This window comes from Haliaeetus leucocephalus, unplaced genomic scaffold (genome assembly GCF_000737465.1).
Source record: "Haliaeetus leucocephalus isolate CR32 unplaced genomic scaffold, Haliaeetus_leucocephalus-4.0 Scaffold536, whole genome shotgun sequence".
Lineage (NCBI taxonomy): Eukaryota > Metazoa > Chordata > Aves > Accipitriformes > Accipitridae > Haliaeetus > Haliaeetus leucocephalus.
The window spans coordinates 5256265-5274141 of record NW_010972972.1 but is presented as its reverse complement, the minus strand read 5'-3'; the positions used below and the strand labels follow the sequence as shown (position 1 = coordinate 5274141).

The following is a 17877-nucleotide window of genomic DNA, read 5'->3' as shown; positions in this document are numbered from 1 at the left end:
GCCCCTACTCTTTTTTCCTCAACAAAATTAAAATTTATTTAAATAAATTAGAACAATGATAAGTTTTGGCAAGTTGCTTTTTTTAACTTGGTAGAATGATCCCATAGCTGGAACAAAACAGCTGCACACCTAAGTGTGTGTGTGTGTGGTTTTGTGTTTTTTTTTTAACCTTGAACCACTGAATTGAATTTACCTTTTGCATAATTCTCCCTTGTAATACAGAAAAGAGGCACTGCATAGTCAGGACCCCAGTTACTCCAACACATGTATGGCATAAGAAAGGTATGGTAACTGTGTTTTTGGGTGATTAATTAGGTGTCTTTGGTGGTGAAAAACATGAAATGCTAGTATGAAGGTAAACAAGAAGACCTTTTTCAGATCTGCTTTAATTATAATAGTTCAAGAATGTTAGCTGTGGGGAAATATAATAGAGGTTTTGAACACTGTTGGTAGGTTGGTTTTGAGGAATTTGTATTTAAAAGGCATTTTACAAGACAAGATAACTTCAGTTCTGCAGTAATAGCAATAGATGTGCTACAAAGGAAACCTTCAGAAAGGAAATGTTTAATATGCTTTCAAAAGTATTTGGAAAAATGCATTTGGTTTTTTATCTGTTGTAAAAGTTGAATCCATTTGATAATGTTAACAGTAGGTGTCACTGTTGCCTGCATAAAGCATTAGCGTTCTATTCTAAAGTGAAGAAAGTGGTAGGAAAAGTTAACTCCAGGTTGCTTATTCAGAAGTCTTTATTTTATAAGCTCTCTTAAAATTTAAATGTGCTGTTTCTTGATTCTGTAAAATGTATTTAAACTAAAGGCTGCTTTTGAAATGTCTGTCTTCTGTACTTTTAGCAGAAAACAACCAGGGGGCGTGTTAATGAAGTTCTGATTACATTCTGGCACAGTCCATTAGAAGAGAACTCTTATGCTACCTAACATTAAGTTTTTGTTAAATAGAAGAAAATGTGTGCCCGTCATCCTGCTTGCTTTGCTCACGCATTTTTTTTTTCACATTTCCTTTGCACTTCTTTGTAGTATGAAGCATGCTCCAGAAAAAACACTCGCTATTATACCAGGTGGTCATGGACTTGACCAACTGGAGCCCTGTCTAACCCTGTCTAATCTGAACTGTGGTCCTTCTTCTGAAAGTGTCTGACTGTCTATCACAAAGCTGACAAGAAATGAAGATGTCAGCTTTGATAAAGCTCTTCTTGCTGGATGCTCACCAGTGCTGTTTTGAAACCTGATTACTGGAACCATGCGCTTTGCTCAGTCTTGGGAAGGTGAGAGTCCAGGCACTGTCTCTTACAGTTTCTAGGCATGCTGTTGGGTGTAGCTCCTGTTTAGCCCTGCCTCTGAGCTAAGACTTCCTCCTTTGTTTTTGCGTTGTCCTAAAAGGAACAGTTTTTCCAGACCTCAGCACCAGGAATGCTGCTGATTATATTTCAGTGGAGTCTGCATACCCTATCAAGCAGTGTATATTGCATTGTCTAGTTCCAGCAAAAGTTAGAAGTTATAATTTGTGACCATACCTAGGTGCTATTTTTGCCTGTTTCCTTCCTAGCTAGGGAAGTTCTTCAGGAACTGAGGCAAAGTCCGCTGTGTAGTCCAGAATCCTTTCTATTATCTCTCACATTAACTCTGCTTTTTTACAGGTATACTTTCTCTACTGCTGCTTACCTTTTGATATTTAGCTCAAAAGACTGGTGATAGTGTTTATTTCTTTTAAAATAATCTCTAGTCTCTTCTTGTCAGGTTTCCTCTTTCTCCTACCAAGCAGTCTAGTTTGCCACCTCCTCCAGGTGTCCAGGCTTGAGTAACTAGCCCATGGACTCTTTCCAAAGATAGTTTTTGTGAGAGCGTATTCCACTTACAACCAGAAGAGAGATGGGCATACTTTGAGTGGCGATTCATTTGACAGGACATGTACTTTGGGAGGAAATGGATTGATGTCTGCCTGCTTCTGTCCATTGGCTATAAAGAGAATAGGGAGGTGTCTACACCGTAAAGGTTTGCATCTGGTCACATAAATCCCACATTTTGAAGACTTTCTCATGATATGATTTTTGTCTAGTAAAAATTCACGAGCTGCACATGTCACTTCCTAATGTTTCCATGAGACACGAATATGAAGAACAGCTTGTACTGGCGTTGTTTAAACTTCTCAAAAAAGGAAGGCAATTCCTGGTGATGGTGGTATCTGCATCCCAGTTATTCTGATGGTACCGTGCTGCCAGCTGTGGCATAGCCACTGTGATCAGCTGTACAGTGTGAAAATCAATTGAGAGTGCAGATTCTAGCTCAACCCTTAACTCTTGAAAAACTGGAAAATGAGAACTTCTATGGTTAATCTCTGCTATCAAAACTGCTTTTTGGGGAAGAAATTATTTAATTTTTTTTTTCTACTTCTAAGAAGTGAATAGCTAGAACTTATGAAGCTTGTGAATAGGCCTTAATGAAAAGCACGTGCTTGGCTCAGATTATGTTGATTAAAAAAATTAATTAGGCATGCTAGAGTGTGTGAACAGTAGAAAATTTTTCGAGTGTTGGATTAAAATAGTGCCTGTGTGCTCAGATGCTTAATTACATGGATTTACAAGTTAATTAAGCAGGAGGAAAAGTTTAAGTACCCAGACAGCTTAGCTTTACACAAGGAAGTTCTCAGCACCTCTGCAGCTCATGAACCTTCTTGTTTTGGGGTAGGGTCAAGATCCTCAGGCAAACATAGTGCTGCTAATAAGTTGTTCATGCCATATGGAAATGACGAATGTTCTTCCAGCCATTTGTTTTAAAAAGGCTAACTAACAAAAATTAACCACCCCAACTGGAAAGCTAAAATTTTGAGGTTTTTGTCCCTTGGCCATATTGTCAGATTTCCTGAAAAGAGGTCACTTAAAGGCTTTCTAAATATTATGTAGCTGGTGGTAATAGGTTATACAGTAACACATTTCACCTTTCACATAACACTCAGGATAGGCCAAATTCATCTGAGGTCATGTTCTGGACATGTCTCCATAATCAAGCTCTCAGCACGTTTGCAGCACTAATGGGAATAGCTTTATATTTAGTATTCTCTTAGTTTTGTATCCTTTCTTTTCTTTAACCTTTGAAAAACAGACCTTTCAGTATTAAGTGGTGTTGGGAAGATGGGATATGCTGACAATCACTAAAGAAAGGGCTTAAAATCCTGTATGTTAAAATTTTATTTCAGTTCCTAAATACAAAAAGTAGTATCTTGTATTCTACAACAGCTTTTCATGGTATTGTGACACTTAGAGGAATTGGCCTGCTAATAGCTTTTGTGCCTTTAAGTATGTGAGTGCCTGAAATCCTCCCAGATTCTGCCTGGAGACAAGTAGTGCTCTAAGAACTAGTGAAACCTGCCCCTTTGAAATTTTGCTTCCTGTATTTTTATCTCCCCAGTCAAAACAGCTTTTGCTATGGCTTAACCATTCCTTAAGCAGATGGGATGGCAAGTTTGTGCTATTTAGCCAGCCGGTTAGTGCAGATTGAAAACATTTTTGATTGTATTTTTGTTTAAAAAAAAATATTGTTTTTAACAACAACAAAATCTGATATTGGTACAATTTGAGTGCTGGAGATGAGTAAAAGACCAGGTCCAGGCAACTGCTGTAATATTGCTAATATCTAATCTGGCTGAAGTTGATTTAAATAATACTTTTAGGTGTTAAAGGGCTTCCTCTGCTACTGCCACATGTACATCTGATCTAGTGGATTAAATCTTGAAAACTAGAGCAACTCCAGAGACCACACAGGCTGTGCCTTCATTAAAAACAAAATGTTCTCGCAGTTCTGGTGATAAGCAAATAAATCTGGCTGCAGTTCCCTGGACAAGTAAACATGACTTTTTGAACCAAATTATAACACTAAGCGAACAGTTTCCCTGTATTTTGCATCACGGCAATGATGGCCCAGGTTCAGTGACTTTAAATGGTCCAAGGTTGCTAGTGACAAGACTGCTCTGAGGAGGATCAGAGCTCAACTTCTGAACTAGCAACTAATTACTACTTTCTAGGTTCGGGGCTCAAAGAAACTTGCAGTGCACTGTTGAGCATTGGGCATGTTGATACATGACAAATAGAAATAGAATTTCTAGAAATTGTCTGAAGTCGCAGTGCCTTAAGTATTCCTGTCTTCTTCAGGTTTCATAATCTGTCATAGGCCAGGGGTATGCTTCAAGTGACAGGCTTTGTTTCAGGATTTGCCATTTGTAATATAACTTAATTTAAAGAAGAGTGCATGTCTTATCACTGAAGAAGTATTATTTAAGAGTATAAATGTAGGTAGTGTTTGTCTGCAGTCTGAAACTTTGAGAGGTTGGTAAAATCAACTATCTTAAATGACCAGGACTAAAACATGGGGACTCAATATAAAATCAGCTTTTGTTTAGTTCTACCTATCTCAGGAAAGAAGCTTTTTAACAGATATATTGCTTGTGTGTTTAAATTCTTCCATCTTTATTAGCAGTCTTATTGAATGAACAGAACTTACACAAGTTGATCTCTAAAACTAGAAATAGAGAAAAATGTAAGCATTTGTATTGTTGAAAAACTCATAGTAGCTCAGAGTAGTTTCTCTGAGACTACAGAATCAGTGGCATTGTACGTGCCAAATGTAGTAACTGCCTTTGGGCAGCTATTTTTAACATATGGAAATTATGCTAAACTTGAAGCTGTTTTTCATAAGCTCTCTGGGTGGGGAATGATAGAATAAGCAAGGTCTTAATGGTCTTAAACTGCTTTGTGCTAAGGTGTATCTCAGGGGTACATTGACCTGTTTACAGCTAAGGAGAAGCACAAGACAAGTCAGTCTTAAACAATGTCAGAGTGTCCCATCTTGACAGCCAGTAGCTCAGTCAGACTTTGCTATTATATAGTTGCTATAAGTAGCAGTTCCAAACTTTAGGCATCCAAATATTTGGTGAGTGAAAAGGAGGGAAAGCAGGAAGAAAACACGCCATCAGCTGCTCTCTGACTTTTGGGGTTGTACAGCAACTAATAACAAACCCAGAGGTGAGCCACACAAACCTGTACTGTCTTTTCAACTTCCCTGATGTTCCTCTATTTCCATCCTCATCTCCGTGAAAGAAGTGAACCCAATGGAGCTGTGCAGTAAGTAGGATTCAGCCTCTAGCCTCTGCAGTTCTGACTGCATGGAAATAGAGAGTTGCTCTTCACTACCCTATTCCATTTAGCATACTGGTAGATGCATAGAGGTAAGGGGAGGTAGGAAAGATTTTTTTTTTTTTTTTAAATATGCACTGACAGTTAAGTCTCTTGTTTCTAGCTTTTTTCTTTGCTCTTCTTTCCTCAGAGAAGGGTCCCAACTCATAGCTGCAACAAAAACCTCTCTAAATGTTGTAGTTACGGATGTTCACGCAGTAGGAACAGTGCCATGTCCTGAGAAGATGGTGTGTGTGTGCGCCAGGAAAAGGTTGTCACTAATAGCCTGATGCTCTTGCAATGCCTTGTTCTAGCTTTTCCTGTGAGTATCTTAGCAGTCAAATTACTGGCTCACATTGCAGACTTTCAGACTTTAATGCTGCTGCTGCTGCCATCACCCTCTCCCAGGAGATGTGGAAATACACTGTCTCAAGTGTGGAATGGATAGTAGGATTCCTCTGAGTGTGACTTGTGCTCTTACATCAGTAAGTTCCGCTGCTAAAACTTCCCTTTGATAGTGATAAGTGTGGTGGTTTTTCTGTGATGGCCCTGTTGATGTTTCTAACTAGGAAAGATTTCCACCTGGAAGACCTGGCTCTTCATACTGTATAGGCAGCCAAGACAAGGCAGGCATCCCCTTGGCTTTGGACATGAAAACCCAGGTGGCCTAAGGCCAGCATAAATAAATATGAACTGTAATTGGACCTCTTGAGTGCCTCTGTATACTCTAATAAGCAGTACTGAATTGGATGAACAGTATAACAAGTGTCATCTCTCTTGGCCTAAAAACCATGTGGGTTGGAATTGCAGGGTGGTGTCTTTGTGGGAAGTAGTGATGGAGATTGAAAACTGGGATCTGAATTTTTTTGGGAGGTTCTTTAGGGATTCTGATCTGTGGAATGAGACTTTTGGATAAATCTGTTCCCAGACGTGTTACTTGTGTGGTGCTAAGCTATATGGAAACTGAGGCTAATCAGTCATCAGAAGAGTCAATTTACAAGCCTGACTTTTGCCAAAACATGTAGAAGAGAGCAGCATGGGTCATAGCAAGTTGAAACAGTCCATGAAGCAAGACAGAGTGGTGGAGTTTTTTTTGTATGTTAAGTTAACTGCAGGGTTAGTAGTCTTCCACTGCTGCTGCTCTTATCTTCAGCTTTCCTAATATGCCATATGGAATACAACACCCCTACAGTGGCAGATTTTTAGTGTAAGCGTGATAGGCATGTTGCTAGCTCTTGATCAAATTTGGTTTCAGAGTGCTGTTTAAGAGAGAGATTACACAGAGCTGTGCTGAACTTCAAAAATAGCTTTATTCTGCTTCTTTATTTGTGACGGCAAGTAAAAGACCTTATCAATGAAGCAATGTTCAATTAGATTAAAAGTCATAACCCAGTCCTCCTTTTTCTGGCTTTATTGGAGTTGGTGGAAAAACAGAGCATGTCACTTAGCTAAATAATTTTCTAACAGATACCGGAAAGTGTTTAAGAAGGAGAATTTTTCTGAACAATGGCATTGGGACTCTTCTTTATTTTTGTTATGACTTTGTCCTGGATATGGCCATAAGAATGGTGCTGCTAGTTGCTTCATCTTTCAGCCTGGGCAAAGATTTCAGTGAATGCAGTCATGTCACCAAAATGCTCAGACATACCTAACCACATCAGGGAAAGTCAATATTGCATTTTGACTGAGAACAAATAAAATGGATTAAAGATCTCACATTGGGGAAAATGCTCTAATATCCTTGATAATTAAAAACAGGGCAGCGTAGGGAATGCACCTATGACTGAGAAGCTGCAGAACACTCCTGTGAGTGTTACAACCACCCCTTTGTCTGGTGGGAGATCTCGCTTTTGTACTTCAGCTGCAGAATTCTTCTTCTCTTGGAAGTACACTTTGATTTGAGTTTGAGGATGGCTTCCAGGAAAAAGTGCAGCAGTATGCAGCTTGAAAAAATGAGTCGCCTGAATATTGACTGGTGTTTCTCCTCTCTTCCCTCCACTGGGTAAGGCTTGTGCTCAATTGTCACAGACACCTTATCAGTTGTGTGGACTGCGATTGGAAGAACTCAATCGACTTGAGCAGCTGTTTCCCTTTTTGGGTGGAGCCTGTAACCCATTCAAGTTGACTTTATGCATATTCCTTTACAGTTGTGCAGTGAACTCATCTTAGGCTTGCTCACTGTCTCAGTGATAAGATTTGTTGGCAAGTTACATGTCAACAAAAGGCTGTTGGCTTCTACTAGTGTCACTGTCCTTTTGGTAGGTGTCATCTTTACATGTTTATGCCCTTTAGAAATTTGATTTGCATGTAATTTACCATCTACTATATGCAGTGTCTTGAATGTGATTCTGTCTGTTGCCCTGGCAGCAAGGTTTCTGTAATCATAAGCTGATAAGCACCAGTATAAAGAACAAAAAGAAACATCCTTTGGTATTTGCCACAAATACATTTGTTCTTTGAAAAAAAAAAATTAAAAATCAAGCCATAAATCCATCCCAGTACTGGAGTCAAATCTATGAATTGCAATAAGAAGACTAGAAACATCTTGGCTTTTGTGCCTTCATTTCTGGAAAAAATTGTGCTTCACATTAAGACTCTCCTCTTCTGTTCATGCCCTCTGTGTACTGAAGGTGATCTATATACTAGCTAGCTCCTTTAAATGTTCCTCACACTGGAGGCCAGCATGTCGCCTGCTGCTAGTCTGATAGACATGTTTTTTCCTTTTCTTCTCCATTTGCAAATAGCTCAAAGCATCCAGTGTTGCAGTGTCTACATGAACTTGATTATTCAGAAAGTTAATTTGAGTCTTAAATGTGTAAGTCAATTCAAAACTGCTTAAAAGAATGATGGAAAGTATCTGTGCTTCAACAGCACTATCTTGTTTGAGTTTCTTACGGCACTGGCTCTTGTAGAGGTTTAATGCCATAAATGAACAAGTCAGACTTGGATTTTCTTCTCTTCTTACTCCCTACTGTCTTCTCTCGCCCTACATCTGCTTTTGACAAATTGTAGGTATAGGTTTCTGAGGAAATTGGGAAAGGGACTATATGATTATAAATTAGAAAAATTTTTCTTGTGGGAAAGCAGATGTAGCAAATGATGGTTTAAGGGGCTATGTAAAAAATATGTTATAGCTGGCTGGCACTCTCCATAATCTATAATTTCTGGACTGATATAAAGTAGCATGCGTTCCATTTTTTGTATTTAATAGGAAAGTCTTGGATTTTTTTTTTTTCTTTAATAATAGGTTTGGGTATTTTACTTCCAGGATCCTACATCTCACTTATTGCCAGAAGTGTTCTGTTCTATTTTCTAAATCCCTGGTAGTAATTCTCAGTTTAAATTTAGTCTCATTGTAAACTAAGGTTGTTCTGGCAAATACGACCATAGGCATTTATTTCTCTTGTGAGAAGTAGCTTACTATGTGACTGCTGTAATTAATTGATGTATTTATGTCTTAAAGTTCTGTACTTGAAAAATCCAGATGTGTCTGATAGAAGCAAATGGATATTTGGAGTGTATGATAGAACTACAAAATCATGTATCAAATGTCTAATAAAGTTGAGACTTTCATTAATGTAAATACAAGCATATGTTAGCTTAATTGGCACAACTGTCACTACAGTCCAGCTTTCAGTTTTTTAAAGATTGCAGCCAGGAATGAGCTTGCTATATAAACTAGTAAATCACTAGACTAATTCATGACCGAGAGGGATATCTCAGTTGCAAGATACTGCAGCGTGTCTTAAAGGAAACTGCTTCAGCTGGACCTTCAAACTTTGCTTCAAACTTACTGCAAGCTGAAAGAGAGCAAATGTTTTGTTACAGCACATTCCCAAGTTGTAAAGTCAAGTTATGCTGGACCACTGCATTGTGCAGCCTTGGGAAGTCAGGAAAACTGCTTGATCTTGCAAACAAGATGAGGATGGTATTGCAAAGAAATCCTGTAATGGTGAGGAAGACCGAAACTTGGCATCTTCTTTTTCCCCCTCCAAGTCAGTACCCAAGTTGAATTGATTGGCAGAAGGTTGTATGTTAGAATTGTTTTAAATCTTACAGCCAAGGTAAAAAGGAGGGTTTTGGTTTTTGGGGGGGGGGGGGTGGAACAATTTTACGTCAGACTTGAAAAGCCTTGAAGAAATACCCCAAATAGCCTGTAATTTCAGCAACTTGGGAACTAGCAAGTGAAGAAGAGAGATGTTGAAATTTTGCACGCTGGTTCTTCCTTGGTTTAGGAAGGGATTGATTAGGGATGCAGCTTTTGTGGGTCTTAGCTTACAGTACATGGCTAATGTTTTTGTATCTATCCTACTGTCTTTTAAACTTCCAAAGGAAGGGAGAGTATTTTGTTTCCTCTTAGTCTCCCTCATCTCAGAAAACAGGTGATATGAGAATGGAAGTAGGACAACAGCTTCGTGGATCTTCACCTCCAAACTGTAATAGGGTGGCCTTCCCCTGGAAGGAATCTTAATGTCTGTTTTGCTTTCCAGTTCTTTCCCAGGCAGCAGCATGCAACTCACCTGATGTTGGACAATTGCACAGCAGCTCTCAGGGCCCCAAGCAACAGCAGTAAATCTGTCACACTTAACGTTTGTATTACTCTGCTGCTGGCTGACAATGGCTGTGAGCTGCTGCAGAGACACCAGAGCAGCCTGCAGACACAGGATGACGACACTGTTGGCTAAGCTATCTCTTTAAAAAGGGTTCAGTTTCTGCTGTAACTGGCTTGGCTTTCCTGACCGCCGAAGGAAATTTGGTAGCAGGCCAGTGGCCTCTTGAAGCCCTGAATTAGCTCTTAAAGCACTATGGAAGTGCTAATTTTAATAATAATAATAAACTCCTCTTGAACAATCTAGGAAGAATCCTGCATTGGCTGATAGCATATAGATTATGCCATCAGTTGGCTCATCGTTGTCAATTACTAAACCAAGCCAGATTGTACTTAAAGCACAAATTGTACTAACTTAAGGCTATAACGTTGGACTTGCATTCAGACTAGAAATGGAAACAATATGCGGTCAATTAGCGTTGAAGTTTCTCTCCATTCATTATATATAAATTTTAATCTAAATTTATGGCCTCAACTTACTGATTTCCATTCATTGGTGCAATAATTGCCTCCACCAAAGTCTGTCTTGTGCATGCAGAAATGATGGACAAAATTTCCATGCTGATGCCCTTATGGCTTAATTTGTATTCCCATTGTTGGATGACCGAAGATTTCCGTGTGGGTGCAGTGAGGGCTTTTTTGGCTGGGGGAGGGAGATTTCTGTTGATAGTTACTGCTTTTGTGACATGAAGCCCCTAAAATTTTAATCTTGGAAGGCTTAACTTTGGATGTGGTCATGATCTTGCTGTTACCATTTTAAAGTTCTTGGAACAACAGTGAACATACTGGGATTGAGTCAAACAATATCAGTAAGTTTTCTGTCTTGCAATGTAAATGGCACTATTTGGCATCAAGGCAGCCAAGTTTAACTGTAGGGTTTTTGTTTTTTTTTTATATTGCAAGAAATGAGTGGATGAAGTTTGGCTTAAAAAAGAAAGCCATTTCTTATTAAAAACAAACTTGATTGCTGAATTATTTTGTATAGCAGTCTTTATAGGTTAGGAATATACCTTTAGATATAGATTCACCAAATTGAAGTTGTATTCTAATGTATGTATTGTTTGCAGAAGTCAGCCTGAATAGGTGTTTGTTCCTTATACTTGGACATGGGTAGAAGAAGTTGAAGCTATTACAAAATTTGTAGGTTTTTAGCTAGTATTGATCAAATCACTGTGAGGAACTCGCATGGCAAATGACCTTTCTGACAATTTATCAATTACATAAATGCTCTTTTAATGAGTAAAACACCTTTCAGCAGTCAGATTTTGCTACCTAAATAGCGTGACGTGAAAACTCGTAAAACTTCTTTCTCTAACCACCTAACAGACTAAATCAAGAATGTTCTTCCAGTATAAAATCAGATGAAGGGGAAAGGGAAATGTCACTCAGTTATTATTCTTTACTTACAAGTTTTAGCTTTGGGTAAGCTTTTCTTATGTCTGGAAAGAAAATGTTCCAGACTTTTGGAAAGAGGCAGGCTGGAAACTGTTGAAGTAGGAAATATAGACCCTGCTGTATGATGTGACAGCAGAGCTCTGAATGATGTTCAGAATGGTCAGCGAACCTTGGCTTTGACCTGTGTAACTATGTTGTGTAGCCAACATCCTCAAGATGCATTCAGGAAGGTGGGAGGTATAAGTAGTAGTTCCCAGTAGGCAAAAGTGTTTCTAGGAGGTCTCAGTACTCCATTAGGGATGTGAGACCAAGCCTTTGGTGACCCAGCGCTGTTGGCCTCAGCAGTCTTACCTTCAGTAGCAGCCAGCAGAGCCGTGCTGCTTGATACGTGATTTTGAAGGGCTACAGCTACCCCTAAAAAGCTCTTAGGCTGCTTGTGCTATGAGCAGTCCAAGAAGCTCTAAAGAAACCAAAGGAATCACTTAGTATTATTTGAAACAAAAATCTGTTACAGAGGGTGTCATTTAGGGAAAGCAGTAGTCTGAAGGAACTAGAGGTATCTGATGACCTATGTGTATTCACTTAGAGTTGTAACATGTAGAAGTCCTAACTTGCAATTACCTTGTTTAATATTGCTAGCACTGCTTGTTCCTTGTTGTCCATGTATAATCTCTTCTCTGCGTATTTGTTGGGCCAGGTGGTTTAGGCACTGTCCTCACAGTGATTAACCAGTATGTAACGCGTGCTGTTGAGTTGAGATGAAGCATGTAGCCTGGTTATCTTGGTCTAGCTGCATACAGACCATTAAAAACTGCTAGGCAAAAACTTTAAATAGTAATGCCTCAATTGCTTATAAATCTGCAAGAGATTAGAGAATGTAAAACGAAGGAGCTGAATAGCCTCTTCTCTGTGCTCTAGTGCTTTGGTTTTTGGTGCACAGCAAATTCGTAGCCTTGCTTTAGTAAAATTAAGCATTTCTATGAAGAAGCAGAAGTTTTTAATTTTGGCAAAGTGGAGGTGGTCGTTAAAGCATGTGTTGAAGCAGGCTTGGTCTTTTCATTATGTTTGCCTGGCAAAGCACTGATGTCATACAGTAGGTTATCTGACCGCTTTTGCTGTTCTGACAAGACCTTAGTTGAGCTAAGTGTTTACACCAGCAGCAAGGCTGTCTGAAGAATATCCTTACGAAAGGAGAAGCCATTAATAATGAAACTTTGGATGGGAAAAGTAAGCCTGGGTTTGCATGCCTTGAAAGATGCAGTCTATGTCTGCAGACCAACTCTAATTTTTCCTAATAAATATGTTAATTTCCACTCCATGTTAATTTTAAGAAAGATATTAATGCCTCTTAGACCTGTTTTTGCTATTCCTTTCCTCTGCCTGATTTTTTTCAATAAATATGGCTAATAATCAGTTTTCCCTCTTCACCATAAAGCCAGGGCTAATGATCAGAAACATGTAATCATTATCCTTTTCACACTTCAAATGTGTTTCAATTAAGAAAACCATGTTTTTGTTACAGAAGGGCCCACGGCATATTTGGGGATACCGAAGGGTGTTTCATGCTCGTGGCCTTGGTAGCTGTGTGTTATCTATAGGATACTTGCACTTTTTTTAAAGCTGGCCTACGTTAACAATGCTCACGGTAACTGTCGTATGTATCCTTGTCTTGACATTAACTCTGTTATAACTTGATAATTGTTACATGAGATCCCTATAATTACCTCTTACCTAGAGTGTTGCCTTGTTGACATCTACTGAATTTAACAAATGAAAAGGACGTCTGGCACTTGATCAAAATTAGAAACTTACTGGTTTGCTTTGGATACTCATTTCTAAACTCTGCAGGTTGATTCCTCTTTGAATGTTTCATTTCAAAATAGAAGCTGACAATATGAATTCATATTACTGCTGCTGATTTTGAGGCGGCTGGCGCATTCATCACTAGGACACGTGTGGGGAACCTTTTGTACAGCTGTAACTTCTCTTCTCCTTACAGGCTTCACAGAGCCCAGTGTGCAATTAAACAGACTCAGGTAACTGTTCAGAAAATAGGAAGGGAGATTGAAGAAAAGCTGAGATGTACATCTACAAGCAATGAACTGGTAAGTTTGATTATTTAAAACCATATTCTACAGGCTTGTTGAAGCATCTGGCTGATGTCTTGACCATGAGCTTGGTTTTTTAACACTTGAACTTGAAATCTTTATTTAAACTTGTCATTTCAAATGGAAACTCATCTGAGAAGTGTAACGTAATGGATTTTAGATTTGTGTATGTTACTTAGATGGATTGATAGATTGCTTATCCTATTTTTACCTTTATTTTGTATAACTGCTTTTAAAATGTAAAAGTGTAAACATTGCACAGTGCATGAAAGAGGTTTATCAGGAAAAACAAACTTTTAATGATTTAGATACATCTTGACAGCAACCTATGATGGATTTAGAGTGAGGTGAGTCTACTGGCTGTATCTTCTTGCCCCCTGCTCCCTTTGGGTGAATAGAATTCATGCAAAAGCTGTCACTCAAGTGACATGTTCATTTTAAGCAGGAATTATATTAGATCTTGCAATAGCTTTTGACAGTTTGTTTTGCCTGTCCTCTTCCCCTCTCCAAAAAAGTGTACTGGCAGTAGTTTCTACTTTCTGCCCAGAAAGGCTGAGCTTCGTTCAAAGCAGTGAGTTGCCAGAACAAGAGTGGCTCATGGTGATTTCACTATATTGGTACTCACTGGCATGTGTCTGGTGCCTTGCATAGGAAGGAGGAAACTTGTGATGTGAAATTACTTTATTGCTGTAAGGTAGATTCTGGGTTGAGAGTACTCAGATAATTTCCAAAAGTGTCAAACTGGTTTAAGGGTTTGACAAAATGGGAAAATGGGAGTCTGTTTACCCACTCTAATTACAGGGTTGCATTGTAGACAAAAAAATGAAGTACTTGACTCCCTCAAGGGGCAGTATAACACCTCCTGTGAGTGACTCTAAGCCAGAGCTTCTTTGCCTTCTGCTGGTATCTTGGCTGTTAGGAGGTTTTTAACCATCCTTTTTTCAGTTATGGATATCCTTGTCCCTGTATGCAAAGGCTGTTCCTTTATAGATATGTGTGAGCAAAACTATATGAAGAACACTAAAACCAAAAATGGCAATGATTGTACATGTGATGCAATTTCATAGCAACCATGGTCTATGGTATAAGGAAATAATTACCTATTTTTCTTTTCCCTTTTTTAATAGTGGAAACTGTTTTTGGGCTTCCATTCCCCTTTATAAGTGTGTGAACTATATATAGTTTCCTTCCTTAATATTGAGTCATGTTTCCTGCTGCAGTCTTGAACAAGAAGGCTCAGCATACATGTGTAATTGAAGGAAATATGAAGTGGAAAGAAGAGTTCAGCAAGAGCTGACTTTTTTCAGGCAGCTAGTGTTGAAGTAACATTATCTCCATTAACTGCTTGAAAAAGTGAAAGCTGGCAGAGTTACACAAAGCGACATTGTCTGGCAGTACTTACACAAGACTTGGTCACAAGTATGTCTGACTGCCCCTTCAGGCTTTGAGCTCTGTCAGGGCTATGATTGGACTGAAGAGATGTAACTTCTCTTTTTCATTTTGAATCTGTCTTCAGTTATTCTCAATAAGTATCTATTTAACATGGTAGTTATTTCTGCCTTAAAAGAAAGCAAAAAACCCACTTATAATAGAAAATTCTGCTTTGCTATGCACATGGCAGCACAATTTCTTAGTGGACACAGTGCATCAAAAAAAAACCAGATTCTTTTTAAACACAGGAATAGATGTAGAGTAGGTACAGGACAAATCCTGAAACTTTCAGAGAAGAGATCCTTCAGATATAATTGTGTGGAATGACATAATCTGCTCCCTGCTGTGTCGTCTTTGCTTTTGTATCTTTTTTTTTTCTTCTCATCACCCTGAAGCTGGGAATTGTATCTCATAGTGCAGCTCAGACATCTCCAACCTTTTCCCAGCTCCTTACCTCAATTTAGTGTAGACTCCTCATTGCTCATCTTCCCTCTTGTTGCTGAACCCTTTGCCAGGCAATGAATGCTCGTCATGCTGCTAGCGCTCTGCTATTAGTTTCTCTGTACTTGTCCTGCCGAAGCGTCTTCCCACCTCTCCTTCCTCTCTAAATTTCTGCCCTGGGCCAGGTTGCGTCACTGAGCACAGGAGAGGAGATGCATCCTACAGCAGGAACAAGCACTGTGGGACACAGCTGAGGTTCTCTCCTTCCAAAGCAGCAAAATGATTAGGGTCTTTAGTAATCTATTGCCTGTGGTAATCTATGAACTCAGCTTTTAGTCTGGCAGACACTAGTCTTGTCCTATTTTTTCCTTCCCTCCTATTAGCCCTTTTATGGAACTGCTTGTATGCAGAAAAGCTTTTTTTTTTTTTAATCTGTTTTTCTTCCAATAGAAAAAAGAGAGTGAATGTTTACAGTTGAAGATCCTGGTGCTACGTAATGAACTGGAGAGGCAGAAGAAGGCCCTTGGTCAAGAAGTAGCATTGTTGCATAAGGAAAAAAGTACTTTGCATGACAGAGGTGAGTGTAGAAATGTTACTGCTTCTACTGCAGATACTCATAATCAGCTGATCAGAGGAGTCTTAGCCCAGCTTATGATCATGGTGATGAAAATTAAGGTGCTGGGTTTTGTTGGTTTTTTTTTCTTGTGTCTGGCTCTAATGTGCTTGTGTTTTTTGTTTTTTTTATCTGAAGTTTGCAGCTATATATAAGTTCTTCACCATCTGTGTTATACTGAATTGTGTACAGCAGTTTCTGGTATCCTGTCTCTAAATAACTTCTTACTATGGCACCTCTCTAAATCAATCTTAAATCTGTGCTTAATTAAAATTCTATGAGAAAATCAGAAGAGCTGCACTGTAATACGGTAAACAGTGGCTTGATGCAGGCACATCATAATGTCATGAGGGGATGTTATTGTACCTGTGATTAGGATCCCATTTTAAGTGTTAGAAGACCAAAATCCTTCTTAATAGCTTATTATGTAAGTGAAAGGAGAAATGCTCAGTCTTCTTGGTATTTTTTTTTTACTGGGAAAGTATCCCATAGTAAAATGCTATATCACTGTTTCTTTGGAGTTCACCAGAGACCAAGCTACACGGACATTTGATCTTGTTGCAGGATTCTTTATTTAATACTTAGTTGAGTCTAAAATAATTAGTGACTACTAAAAATAAGGTTTTTGCCACTTACTTAATTCTGACTATGGAAGTATTGAGATGCCTTAACTGAATTACTCCACTACTGTGGACATGAGGGTAACAGCTGTTAAAGGAGAATGAGGTTTCGTTGGTTGTATTTGGCTGGTAAATGGTGTATAGTGCATGAAGGCAGCATAACATGGAAAATGGGCATCTAAGAGTAAATGGAGGATTATTGCCAACATCTGTGTCAGTATCTACTTTTAAAACTTCAGGTAACTGAGAAAATACTTGCTACTAATTTTTTTTTTTTTCCCCTGATTCCTCATGTTGTTTAGAAAATGCATTTGAGACTGAATACCAGAAACTTCAAGAGCATAACGAATCCCTGCATGAATTAAGAAAGGAATGCACTGCTAAGAGGTAAAAGGACCTATGCTTTTTCTGCAATTGGAAAGGAAATACAGGCTTGAGAGTAGGTCATTTGAAGTGGGACTCCTGGCACCAAATTTTTCCTAATGTCACCCCAAAACTTCTGTTAAGATGTCTCTGCTACAATTTCTAGATATCTAAAGTGATAATTAACAGTGACAAGTCTAGAAGAGAAGAAAACAGATGCATGCTTGCATGTGTAGACTATGATAGGACTTTTAGGTCTGTTTTAGCGTTACATGGCTTTGTAATACTTAGTTGTCGTAGTCAACATACACCTATAATATGAGGTACAACTGAAAATGAAGTGTCAGCTTTGTCTTCTGTGTTTTTTTTTGTTTTTGGGGTTTTTTTTTTTGTGGAATTACCTAGCTTTCTTGGAGAGGGGAGGTGATACTTGGGAAGATGCAGAGGGATATGAGGGCTTGATACCTTTACTTAAAGCTTTTGAAGAAACTAATGGTTTTGGGATCTCTTTTCCTAAAGAGAACTGTTTTTGAAGACAAATGCCCAGCAGACTATTCGATGCAAGCAATTGCTATCGGAGCTATCCTATATCTACCCTATTGATCTGGTATGTTTTTAATGTTCTAAAAATGTGCTTGATGTGAAATGAACTTCCTATTTGTTACACTGTGAGCAAGTATCAGTATCATGTTTTATTCGTGATGGAACTTGCTCGTCACCCATGCTGTTTTTTCCAGCTTTTTCTTGGGTTTGGTCCTGAGATTGCAAACCTCACAGGGAGAGGACTTATGCCAGCATCTCTCAAGTAGTCTCTGCTATAAAAGTAGAATACTATAGCTGTAATATAATGGATACTTTCCATTTTGTTTACAATTATATGAACTAACCCTGATAGTAGGCTAGCTGAACTTTAACAGAGTACAGATGAACAGATGTCAAAATATTGAGCTCCAATGCCTTTTATATAATGAATTGATTAAGATGAAGCTCTTCCTTCTTTAAATAAGTTGCATTTATTTCTGAATGATATGAAATATGGACTAAAACACTATGTCAAAGTCACTCTGGGTTTCTTTGAATATTTAGGTTTTTCTTTAAAAAAAATGCTTTGTTGT

The 17877-nt window shown here is 38.6% G+C and overlaps 1 protein-coding gene across 3 annotated transcripts in view; it reads left to right on the top strand.

The window, feature by feature from the left end:
* The window catches only part of UVRAG (UV radiation resistance associated), a 108461-nt gene that overhangs the window by 28443 nt on the left and 62141 nt on the right, over positions 1-17877 (top strand). For all 3 annotated transcript variants that reach the window (XR_774938.1, XM_010576621.1, XM_010576622.1), the window contains exons 7-10: positions 13186-13291; positions 15617-15743; positions 16702-16786; positions 17282-17369. Coding sequence is in view for 2 of the 3 variants with exons in the window: in XM_010576621.1 (XP_010574923.1) it covers positions 13186-13291; positions 15617-15743; positions 16702-16786; positions 17282-17369 (406 nt within the window). In the remaining variant the exon portion in view is untranslated. The remainder of the gene's footprint in view (positions 1-13185; positions 13292-15616; positions 15744-16701; positions 16787-17281; positions 17370-17877) is intronic.